Genomic DNA, 12,634 nt, shown 5'->3' on the forward strand with positions numbered 1-12,634 from the left:
CTGTTCACCATTAAACTGGCCAATGAGGTCCTAGGCCTGAGGTAATGCTGGTCACCTCTCTGGGGCCCCCTTAACCCTCAGGACATGAGGTGTCGCTCGCTGTAAGAGGCTGGATGATGAAGCAGCAACCTACTGGGATACTTCTAGCTTTTTCAGCTGAGCCATCTCTGGAAAAGCCCTCTTGTGGCCTGTTACGGGAGGCCTCTCCTTGCCAGACTCAGCCCTCTCCTCCACCCACTCAGGACTTCCAATCCTTTCATGGAAGCTTGGAATACAAGAGTCCCTAGGCCCTTGAAGGCTTGTTAGCAGGGGACAGAGTCCAGTATCTGTGTCCTGGCCTCCAGGCAATCCAATCCCTATGTTTGAGTCCCTCCCCACCTTGGTACCCACCTCGCTGCTGCTTCTTGTACTGCTTTGGGCGGGGTGAGGACCCACAGCTCTGATGAGGCCGCTTGAGGCCTGCAAAGAATGCAGAAAGAGTAAGGGGTGAGGTTTGGGGGCTGAGGAGGAACCCAGCACCTTCAGGGAACTCCAATCCACAAACAGGCAGCAGGCAGACAAGTGTATCCCCACTTAGGAACTGAGTGAAGACAGCTCAATGAGAAGGGCTAGAAGGGACCGGGGACCAGGACAAACAGTTTTGATTTGCTGGGGAGCTGGGTTTATAGGGTAGATGCTTTCTGTGAAAGTCTGATTTTACTGCCATGTACGCCTGAAAGAAAAAAGTCCATACATCTATAGAAATAATGGTTCTGAACCCACTGTGAACATCATACTATATTGTAAAAGACTGAAAGCTTTTCCATTAAGTTCAGGACAAGACAAGGATGCCTGCTTTCACCACAGTACCGGAAGTTCTAGCCAGAGCAATTAGGCAAGAAAAATAAATAAAAAGGAACCAGCTAGAAAAGGAGAAGTAAAACTGCTTCTGTTTGTAGATGATAGGGTCTTATGTGTAGAAAACCCTAAAGACTCCACAAAAAGCCTCTTTTAGAACTAATAAATGAATTCAGCAAAGTAACAGGATACAACATTAACATGAAAAAATCAGTTGGCTGCATTTCTATACACAAATAATAAACAATCTGAAAAGGAAATTACAAAAACAATTCCATTTACAATAGCATCGAAAAGAACAAAATACTCAGGAATTAACTTAACAAAGGAGGTGAAACATCTGTACAGTGAAAACTACAAAACATTGATGAAAGAAATTAAAGAAGATATAAATAGAAACACATCCCATTTTCATGGATTAGAAGACTTAATATTGTTAAAATGTCCACACCACCCAAAGCAATCTACAGGTTCCCTGCAGATACAATCCTTTTCAGAATCCCAATGACTTTTTTTTTTTGCACAAATAGAAAACCCATCCTAAAATTCGTATAGAATCTCAAGCTACCTCACATAGCCAAAGCACCCTTGAAAAAGAAGAACTAAACTAGAGGACTCACACTTCCTGATTTCAAAACTTACTACAAAGTTACAGTAGTCAAAACAGTGTGTATTGGCCTAAAGACAGTCATAGAGACCAATGGAATAGAATAGGGAGCCCAGAAATAAACCTCTGCATGTGAATAATTTTTGACAAGGGTGCCAAGACCATTCAGTGAGGAAAAGACAGTGTTTTCAACAAATGGTGCTGGGAAAACTGGTATCCACATGCAAAAGAATGACGTTGAGTCCTTACCTAATTAATACCATCCATGAAAAGTAACTCAAAATGAACCAAAGATCTTAATGTAAGACCTAAAACAATAAAATTCGTAGAAGACAACATAGAACAAAAACTTTACTACATTGGATTTGGCAATGATTTCTTGGGTAGGATACTAAAGGCACAGGTAACAAAAGAAAAAATAGACAAATTGGACTTCATGAAAATTAAAAATTTTTGTGCTGCAAAAGACACTGTCTACAGGGTAAAAAGGCAACCCACAGAACAAGAGAAAATATTTGCAAAACATATATAAGGGATTAACATCCAGAATATATAGAGAACTCCTAAAACTCAACAACAACAAAAACAAACAAGCTGATTTAAAAATGGGCAAAGGATTTGAACAGACAGTTCTCCAAACAAGACATACAAATGGCCAATAAGCACACGAGAAGATGCTCAACATCACAAGTCACCAGGGCAACGCAAATCAAAACTGCAATGAAATACCACCTCACACCCATTAGCATGCCGACTGAAAACAAAACAAAACAAAAAACAGAAAATAGTTAAGTGTTGGCAAAGATGTGGAGAAATTGGAACCTTTGTGTATTGTTGGTAGGAATGTAAAATGGTGCAGCTGCTATGGAAAGAAGTACGCTTCAAAAAAGTTAAAAATAGAACTATCTTAAGGCTGAATTCTGAATATATACTCAAAACAATTGAAAGTAGGGTCTTGAAGAGCTATTTGTTCAGCCATGTTCATAGTAGCATTATTCACAATAGGTGAAATGTGGAAACAATCCAAGTATCTATCGGTGGATAAATATTCAAATAAGCAAAATGTGGTATATACATACATTGGAATATTATTCAGCTTTAAAAAGGAAGAAAATTCTGACATGTTACAACAAGAATGAACCTTGAAGACATTACACTAAGTGAAATAAGCCAGTCACAAAATGATACCACTTATATAGGAACTTAGTCAAAAACCATAAAAACAGAAAGTAACATGGTGGTTACCAGGGGCTGGGGAGAGGGCTAAACAGGGAGTTATCGTTTAATGGGTATAGAGTTTTCAGTTTTACAAGATGAAAAGAGTTATGGAGATGGATGGTGGTGACAATTGTAGAATGTGAGTATATTTAATACTACTGAACTGTACACTTAAAAATGGTTAAGATGGGGGGGAAGGTTAAGATGGTAAATTTTATGTTGTGTGTATTTGACTACCATAAAAATAAAAGAAAGAAAAAAAAAAGTTTCTGAGAATAGAATGTGGTCCATGAATCGGTGAGGTGGTCACCATTTGATCGTTGACCCCTCTGTGCTCCAACCGAAAATCAATCAGTGGCTCCCTGGGTGTCCATGGATGGCTAACCATGGACCAGTGAAAGGCCCGAGGTGTCCAAATGGTGAGGGGCCTGAGTCTAGGGGGCTGGAGCATGAGGCCCTGAGGTTTGGAGACAGGGAAGTGAAAACAAAAGGCTTCTTCAAGTGAAACCAGATAAGGGATTCTGGCAGTGTCAAGGGCTGACAATTTGGACTCTCCCAGGAGGCTCCAGGTTTGACTCCTGGGACAGGTCAAAGCCTTGAGGGGCACAGAGGGGGAGCTGGGAGCCATGGTGAGGGGCAGGGGACATGTGCAAATGGGTCAGGGGATGAGGAGGATGGCTTGTGGGAAATGGCTGTGACCAACCACCAACAGCCTCCTCTGCGTTTGACGTGGGGACTTGGCATACCCACCACCCGCCTCCTGCTCCCCAACCCCCGGCCTCACCTTGGTGGAGCTGAGATTCAGGTTGGCGTTCTTCCCCAGCTGCCAAATGACTGGGAAGCTCTGAAAAAGAGGGGAGAGTATAATATGCTGTGGGAGTGTGGTAGGATTTCCTGGGACCAGCTCTGGCCTGACGTGACTCAGGGCTCATTCCTCAAGGTGGGTCCCCAGCAAGGGAAAAGTAAAGTTTACACTCAGCGATCTGTGGAGGGCACAAGTGGTGGTGAGCCATGAAGGCAGCTGGAGGCAGAAATCTGGGTGTGTGTAGGTTTGTGCATGTACATATATGTGTGTGCACATATGTTTATAGATGCGTACACAGGTGCGTGGTTTGTGCACATGCACGCACCTGTGTATACACACGTGTGTAGACGGTGAACCCACTGCATTTCCTGCACGCTGCCTGGGGCAGAGTTGCTGAGCAAGTTTTCACTGCTTCCCCACAGCGCTGTGTAAACACAAGGAACCCAAGAAACGCCCGCTGAACCAAATTGATTCAATCTGTCTGCCCACCAGTAGAGGTCAGAGGGCTCTCCCTGTGACCGCTTCTGACCACATTGCAAGAAGACACCTCTTGGGTATTATGGGCTATTTGGAATTTCCTGGCTGGAAGGAGTCGCTTGGTCCTTTCTCTCCACGCATCCTGCCTCTCTAGGCAACTGGCGTGATACCAGGTGGAAAGAGTCCTCCAAGTCCCCAGTGGATTTGGTGGCATTAGGGAATTTGCTTTGGGAAGTGTCCAGAAACAGGGACTTTTGTTGCTACTTGGCCACACTGTCTCTGTGTGATTTAGGTCAGTCCCGGCCTTTCCTGGACCTCTGGCTCCTCACACACGGCCTCTAGCAGGCTGCTTCGCCCCTCTCGTGCCTGCCCTTACCGTCTCCACGGCCCCAAGTGCTCAGCAGTAACACCTCCAGCTCGAGCGGCACGTCCAGCTCCATGCACACACAGTGGATGAACTCCTGCCACGTGGCCGAACCTTGGCTGTGCAGTTCCTTGAGTTGTAGGATGACCTTCTGTGTGAGGTCTAGGGCTGCATTCCCGCAGCCCAGGTCCACGTTGGGGAGGAAGAACTTCACCTTGGCACTCAGCCATTCTGGGTCTTTGCTGAGAAGCCCCACGAGCAAACCCCACAGGTTCTTCTTACCCAGCTGGAGGCTAATGGGGTCCATGAGGAGCCGGACCTGCAGGGACAGGGTAGGGAGGTGAGCTGGGAAACAGGTGAGCTAGGGAACAGGTGAGCTGGGGGGCAGGTGAACTGGAGACAGGTGAGCTAGGGACAAATGAGCTGGGAGGCAGGTAAGCTGGGGGATGGTGAGCTGGGGGACAGGTGAACTTGAGGACAGGTGAGTAGGGGGACAAGTCAGCTGGGAGAAGCCAAGGGGAGCAGTCAAGAACACACCCTCCACATCTGAGGGGCAGAGACTAGGCAGACAAGTGGCCTCTCTGTGGAGTGGGATCAATGCCTTTGCCCAGGGATCAGTCCCAGAGATTAACCTCCCTCTTCTGTATCTACATCCCCCACCCCCCAAACTGTGTCTGTATCCTGGCTCTGGAATGGTCCAGTCCATTCCCTGTAGATGGTGTCCTGAGGATGCTTTCTTCATTCTTGTTTCCATGGACCCTTTTGTGATGTTCTTCGTCTGAGCTAAGCTCATGGCAGAGACAAGTTATCCCCCAAATCTGTTCTCCCCTTCTTCCTTACTACTACTAGAACCCCTGAATGTTCTCTGGTCACCTGGAACAGACTCTATTTCTCAGCCTACCTTGCAGTTAGATGTAGCCATGTAATTAAGTTTTGGGCAATGGGATGTACGTGGAAGTCTTGTATATTCTTATTTCTTTCTTCCTGTTGGCTGGAATGCCAATATGACGGCTGAACCTTGGGTAGCCATATTGGATCATGAGGTGGAAGCCAGTGCTGAGGAAGGTGGAGGGTGAAGCTTTCCGCCTGCTCTGGACGCTCTTTGAACTTCTATTAAGTGACAAGGAAATACACTTCTATTCTGTTTAAACCACTGTTATTTAGGGCTTTCTGATAATCAAAGTGAAATCTAATCCTAGCTAATGCAAACCTTCTCTCCTCTCTCTAAGCAAATTCTCCCCTCTAAACTGGAACTCTCAAACAACTTGCTGGTGGGAATACCAATATAAGGCACTGAGATAGCAAAAGCCTAAAAAGTATGTGGTCCCTTTGATTTAGCAATTACATTTAAAGGAGTCTAGCCTTAGGAAACAATCATAGATGTACATAAAAATTTTAATTACAAAGCTGTGCCCTGAAAGAATATAATAGTTAAAAATTGGAAGCAACTTAAATGTCCAGCAATTGAAGATTAGTTAACTAATTGGTTGTCAGACAGTGGAATATGCTATAATATTTCCAAATGTACTTTCTGGTATTATTTTCTTAATAATAGTAGCAAACACTCAGAAATCACTTACTATGTGTTAGGCACTGTTATAAATGCTTTATGTATCTCATCTAATCTTGACACATCCAGAGACCCCCATTTTTAACTTTAAAAAGGCTGGGAGGCCCACTAGGAGCCAGTCTTACTAACTCCCAGAGGCTGGGGCAAGGACAATGTGTCCTGGGGTTCAGACCCCAGCTGCTCCCTTGTCTCCAAATAGAAACCTACTGTATATGTGTCCCCACTCCCCTCTGGTCATCCCTCCCCAACTGGAGCTTTAGAATTCATGAAACAAGCTCACAACCATAGGGTAGGCAGGGATCACCATCCCTACTGAACAGATGGAAAGACTAAGGCCCAGTAAGGGTAAAGGGTGTGCCCAAGGTCATACTGCAAATCCATGGCAGAGCCAGGCTCAAAACTGAAATTTCTTCGCCTGAGCCAGTAAATTTCCTTAGAAGCCTAGATGATGCCAGATAAGGCTAAGTCCCTGAACTTTGTGTGATCTTGGCAAGAGGATGTGGCCATGGCCTGGGGCACAGCTTCTTTTCTGGGGTATAGTGTCCAAAGTCCATGCTGCCCATTAAGAAATCATTGGTGCTCTATCCCCTTGGGGTAAAACATCAAGCTCTTTAAGGATAAACATCCTGGGAGGAAAGACACATTGTGTCATTATCGAGACTTCTGTGGGAAGCAGCCTTGGAGGCAGCGACTAGCCTCCCCAGAGTCAGGAGACTAGCATTCCTGTCCCAGCTCTGTAACTGAGTCTCATGTATTCTCTTTGGCCTCTTTCTAGGCCCTTCGGAGGACTGCACTTCCCTGCCCCCTTGAAATTGGAAATGGCCACGAAACTTGCTTTGGCCAATGAAATATGCTAAAGCATGACCTGTGTCTTGTCTGTGTAGAAGTTTTAAAAGCAAATGTGTGATTCACCCTGCGTTCTCTTCCTCTACCACAGGTACCAGCAGTACTCCAGATCTTGGCTGCCTTTTTAGACTGGGTCCAGGAAAGAGGATAATGGGGAACAGGGGTCCCAGCTGATTCACAATAGGCAAGAAGTAGGAGCAGGAAATAAACTTTGTTGTGATAAGACATTGGGACTTTGGAGGTTGTTACTGCAGCATAAACTAGTCTAGTCTAGCCAATAAACTCATAGTATGACCTTGAGCAAGTCTCTTCCCTTTCTGGGTCTTGGTCACACCACCTACGAAATGGATAGATTAGATGCCGTCTCAGGCCCTTGCTGATTTTCTACATCCGATGATTTTCACTCTCATGCTGAATGCTGGCTAAGGGTAGGTCTGTCGTGTTGGCAGCAGCCTAATGGGGTAAATCTGGATAGGAAACAGTCTTGGCAGGATGAGGTGGAGTGAAGGAGGAATGAGAGGGAAAGAGAGGAGGCAAAGGGCAAAGATCACCTACTTGGCTTCCTGGTTCATCATAGATGCTCTAGGGTGTCTCCGGAGAGGGTCTCATGGGTCCCTGGGCCACGTCCTGTGCCTTGAGCTGGATTTGCAGGTTGTTTCCATAGGGCAGGCCGTTAAGGAGAGAGGAGAAGGGTGCTCTCCCACTATTCCACGATCCAGGAATGCTGCAAAAAAGCCACCAGCCCTTACTTCTGCCTCCAGAGACACGTCTGGGGACATCTGACCCAGACACGGTCCCCTTGCCTTGATGCACAGATCCTGTTCGTCCCCGACCCCACCTCTTTCTGTCCCCTGGACAGCGCACTGCTCAATCCTCTCTGGGGTCACCTCCTACCACACCTGGCCCAGAGGAGGCCCCTCTCCCTCTTACAACTTGCATATTCACTTTACAGTGACTTGTGGTGTTACAGTGTGCCCTTCAAATCCGGCTGACTTACTACAGCGTATTTACTGGGATGAAAAATGGAATTATCTTCACCGCAGATGCCAACTTCCTTTCCCAACACAACGCCAGAAAGGGTAGGATTTGCAAACTTCTTTCTTAATACATTATGAAGTGGGTTTTAACCAAGTGAGAGGAAACATTCTTCTTAATAAGAAAACCCAGAGGCATCAATCACTGCCTCACCAAGAGCACAATAAAAGGACACTCTGGTACAAGTGCCTGTGGAACACAGCTTTAGACCGCTTGCCCGACAAGACGGAATGAACAAGAAAAAAAGATGGCTAAAACGTACATGGAAGAAAAAGAAAGGCCAAAGATCAGTGTGCGCACTGACTGTGTCTCTATGAAGTGTGAGGAGAGTAACTACAGAGTTCCAGAACTTTAGCTACATCCACCTAAGTAGGGCACATTCTAATATAACACAGAAAAGTACTGCAGTTAGAAATCAGAAAAAAATAGGTCTTGTTGAGGAGGTACTGGGGGTAATAAATGATATATTTTTAAACAAATTGTCAAATTCTAACAGAAGGAATGAAGAGAGGCATGAGCAAGCCCTTCCCCCCTAAACCTGACCCCCCCCCTCCCGCCAATTCATATGTTGAAGCCTAAATCCCCAGTGTCATGGTATTTGAAGATGGGGTCTTTGGGAGGTAATTAGGTGAGGAGGGTGGCGCTCTCATGTTGCATTTAGCTTCAGAAAACTTGATAAAATTATAACAGTCGTTTAGAGAAAAAAAGGGCAGCTATGATAAGTGTTCATGCGTCTTAAATATTTCATAATAAACATTTTAAGTTCGAATTAGCTAAAAGAAAAAAACAAAGGCAATTATGCCAAAGACTGTTTGTTGGGTGGTGCAAGCAATAATAGCGAGGCTTCCAAACATTAAGCGTATTATAAAGTGACTTTCATTAGAAGTTTATGGTACTGGATTATAAACAGAAAAATCAACCCAAGGAATGGAAAAGAGTTCAAATTATCTTCACACTCACTTAAAAGTCACCACTTAATCAATGGTATTGAGAGAAAAAATATGGAAAAATACATAGCATTAAAACACATAGGAATACATATGTTTGAAATTTAAAGAATTATTTTTAATTAAGAAATTAACATTTTCTGTATGAGCAAATTAAAAGTACAACCAGATACCATTTCACACTCATATTGAATGGCTACAGTGATAAAGAAGACAAAACAAGCACTGATGAAGACATGGAGGAATAAGAACTTTATACACTGCTGGTGGGAATGTAAAACGTGCAGCTTCGCTGAAAAACAGTTTGGCAATTCCTTAAAATGTTAAACATAGAGTCATATAACCCAGCAATTCCACTCCTAGGCCTGTACCCAAGAGAAATGAAAATGTACATCCACACAGAAATGTGTATGCAAATGTTCATTATTCATAAGAGCCAGAAAGCAAAAACAATCCAAATATCCAAAAACTCATGAATGGATAAACAAAATATGGAAGATCTACACAATGGAATATGATTCAGCAATAAAAAGAAGAAACTACTAATACATATGGCAACATAGATTAACCACAAAAACATTATGCTAAGTGAAAAAACTCCGCTAAGTGAAAAAACTCCAAAGTATACTAGCAAGTAAATTCAAATTTTAAAAACTATGGCACATATATGTGGTCTGACAATTAAGTTCGCGAACTAGTTGCAACAATATTGCTCACCATTTTTTACATCAGAGAGCTTATTCATAATGCACTTGTACCAACTGGACAAACAGTTAACCAAGTTTACTATTTGGAAGTGCTGAAAAGGCTGCGTGAAAAAGTTAGATGACCTGAACTTTTCGCCAACAATTCATCATGACAATGCACCAGCTCACACAGCACTGTCTGTGAGGGAGTTTTTAGCCAGTAAACAAATAGCTGTATTGGAACACCCTCCCTACTCACCTGATCTGGCCCCCAATGACTTCTTTCTTTACCTGAAGATAAAGGAAATATTGAAAGGAAGACATTTTGATGACATTCAGGACATCAAGGGTAATACGAGGACAGCTCTGATGGCCATTCCAGAAAAAGAGTTCCAAAATTGCTTTGAAGGGTGGACTAGGTGCTGGTGTCAGTGCATAGCTTCCGAAGGGGGTACTTTGAAGGTGACCCTAGTGATATTCAGCAATGAGGTAGGTAGCACCTTTTCTAGGATGAGTTTGCGAACTTAATCGTCATGCCTCGTACGAGGAAAGACTGAGTTGTGGGGCTTCAAGGACAGCTGGAGGCACAGCTGCTGTGTGGAGCTGCCTCATGTGTAGCCTACAGGAAGGCACAGTTGTTCATGTTTTGAACCCTCTCCCAAAGGACCAAATCTGACACAGCATGGGTCTGGTAAAATCCGCACATGTGCACCACCTTGGTGATGCCCTGGGTCTCTACCCCACCCAGCTAGTGCTGCTTCGCTGCAACACTCTCAGCTCCTGGGTGGCCGGCCTTGCCCCACAAGCTGCAGAAGCCTTTTACAGCAACGACTGACCCAAGGTGGCCTAGGGAACTTCTGGTGGTGGGCAGTCAGCCCCAGCTGGCACTGTAGCCTCTCTTTAGTGGCTGTCAGGGATCTGCCAGAGTGAGGCAAGTGGTGACTGACTCAGGGCATTTTGTGAAGTGGTCACAAGCTGGGCACTGGTGCAAGAACTGAATCTGCATTAACCATGCCCCCTGACTCCCTGGGACTCCCCCCCCTCCCAGCTGGTGCTACGTCACCTAGGGCACTCTCAACACTAGGTCAACCATCTGGCCTGTGCACCCAGGAAAGCTCTTTCAGCGGCTGAGTCTCATGGACAGCCGTCAGGTGGGAACAGGGCTAGGGAGGCCTTAGGCCTTTTGCTAAGCTGGGCCAGGCTCAATACTTCTGGTAGCTGGCCCTGGTTCACAGCAAGGCCACCCCCACATGCCTCCAGGTCCAGCACAGGCAGCAACCAACCACATATAGCTTTGTAGCTCCTACCAGGTAGCCCAGGGCTAGTCACAGACAAGGCTGAAATTGGCCTGCACAGCAACCCTTCCTAAGAGGCACCAGAAGCAACACACCCAGAGGTTGGCTTCAGAACATACCAGAGCACTACCCAATTAGCCCTACAAGCGGCACACCCAAAAGATGGTCTTAACAGGCACAAGAGCCCACTGGGGCGAATCCTCCTCTGAGAAATCAGCCCCAACACAGCAGCTCACACACTGTGGGCATAGCCAATCTTCATAGTCAGTCAGCCTGAGAGTCAATCCAACCCACTGGCATGCCAAAAGCAATCAGGGCTCAACTACAACCCGAGAATACACACAAAACACTCAAGGGACACTCCTGGAGCACACACACAGGTGATCAGGAAGACGGCACCATTGGACCACACAGGACACATATTACATAAGGCCATCCAGCAAAGACTGAGAGACATAGGAGATCTACTTAATACATAGAAACAAACATAGAGAGGCAGCCAGAATGAGGAAACAAAGAAATATGTCCCAAATAAAAGAACAGGAGAAAACTACAGAAAAAACACACCACTAAACGAAATGGAGGTAACCAACTTACTAGAAACAGAGTTTAAAACTCTGGTTATAAGAATGCTTACGGAGGTGTGGACAGGTGGCTTAGTTGGTTAGAACGTGAGCTCTGGGCAACGGGGTTGCCAGTTTGATTCCCACCTGGGCCAGTGAGCTGCGCCCTCTGCAACTAGAATGAAGTCAATGAGCTGCCGCTCAGCTCCCGGGTGGCCAGATGGCTCAGTAGGTTGGAGCGTGGGCTCTTAACCACAAGGCTGCTGGTTTGACTCCTTGACTCCCGCAAGGGATGCTGGGCTGCGCCCCCTATAACTAAGATTGAACATGGCACCTTGAGCTGAGCTGCCACTGAGCTCCCGGACGGCTCAGTTGGTTGGAGTGCATCTTCTCAACCACAAGGTTGCCGGTTCAACTCCCGCAAAGGGTGGTGGGCTGCACCCCCTGCAACTAACAGCAGCAACTGGAACTGGAGCTGATCTACGCCCTCCACAACTAAGATTGAAAGGACAACAACTTGACTTGGAAAACTCATGGAAGTACACACTGTTCCCCAATAAAGTCCTGTTCCCCTTCCCCAATAAAATCTTTAAAAAAACACACCAGAGAGTCCCAAACAAGATAAACCCAAACAGACCCACACCAAGACACATTATAATTAAAATTGCAAAGGTTAAAGACAAAGAGAGAATCCTAAAAGCAACAAGAGAAAAACAGCTAGTTACTCACAAGGGCGCTCCCATAAGACTATCAGCTGATTTCTCAACAGAAACTTTGCAGGCCAGAAGGGACTGGCAGAAAATATTCAGTGATGAAAAACAAGGGCCTACAACCAAGACTACTCTACCCAACAAAGCTATCATTTAAAATTAAAGGAGAAATAAAGAACTGGGTGAGAAAGGTGAAGGGATTAAGAAGTACAAATTAGTAGTTACAAAAGAGTGATGGGGATGCATTAAATGTAATTAATGTAACAAAGTACATTAAAGTATGGGGAATATAGTCAATATTGTAAAAACTATGTTTAGTGTCAGATGGGTACTAGACTTATTGGGGGGATCACTTAATAAATTATATAAATGTCTAACCACTACACTGAACACCTGAAACTAATATAAAATAATATTGAATGTCAACTATAATTTAAAAAAATAGTCATAGGGATATAAAGTACAACATAGGCAATAAAGTAAAAAATATTGTAATAACTATGTACAGTGTCAGATGGGTGATAGACTTATTGGGTTATCACTTTGTGAGGTATATAAATGTCTAATTACTGTGTTGTTTGGTATACCTGAAATTAATAATAAAAATACTTTGATTACTGAAAAACAAAACAACAACAAAAAACCCCAAACCCCCATATCTCTTGTTCATATTT

General features: G+C 44.7%; 1 protein-coding gene across 4 annotated transcripts in view; it reads right to left on the reverse strand.

Annotated features, from left to right (window-relative positions):
- NLRC5 (NLR family CARD domain containing 5) overlaps positions 1-12,634 on the reverse strand; it is a 74,826-nt gene that overhangs the window by 47,487 nt on the left and 14,705 nt on the right. For all 4 annotated transcript variants that reach the window (XR_012490165.1, XM_019754160.2, XM_019754173.2 and 1 more), the window contains exons 2-5: positions 7,280-7,448; positions 4,321-4,627; positions 3,447-3,506; positions 391-459 (exon numbers count right to left, since the gene is read on the reverse strand). Coding sequence is in view for 3 of the 4 variants with exons in the window: in XM_019754160.2 (XP_019609719.2) it covers positions 391-459; positions 3,447-3,506; positions 4,321-4,615 (424 nt within the window). In the remaining variant the exon portion in view is untranslated. The remainder of the gene's footprint in view (positions 1-390; positions 460-3,446; positions 3,507-4,320; positions 4,628-7,279; positions 7,449-12,634) is intronic.

This window comes from Rhinolophus sinicus, linkage group LG11, assembly GCF_036562045.2.
Source record: "Rhinolophus sinicus isolate RSC01 linkage group LG11, ASM3656204v1, whole genome shotgun sequence".
Taxonomy (NCBI): Eukaryota; Metazoa; Chordata; class Mammalia; order Chiroptera; family Rhinolophidae; genus Rhinolophus; species Rhinolophus sinicus.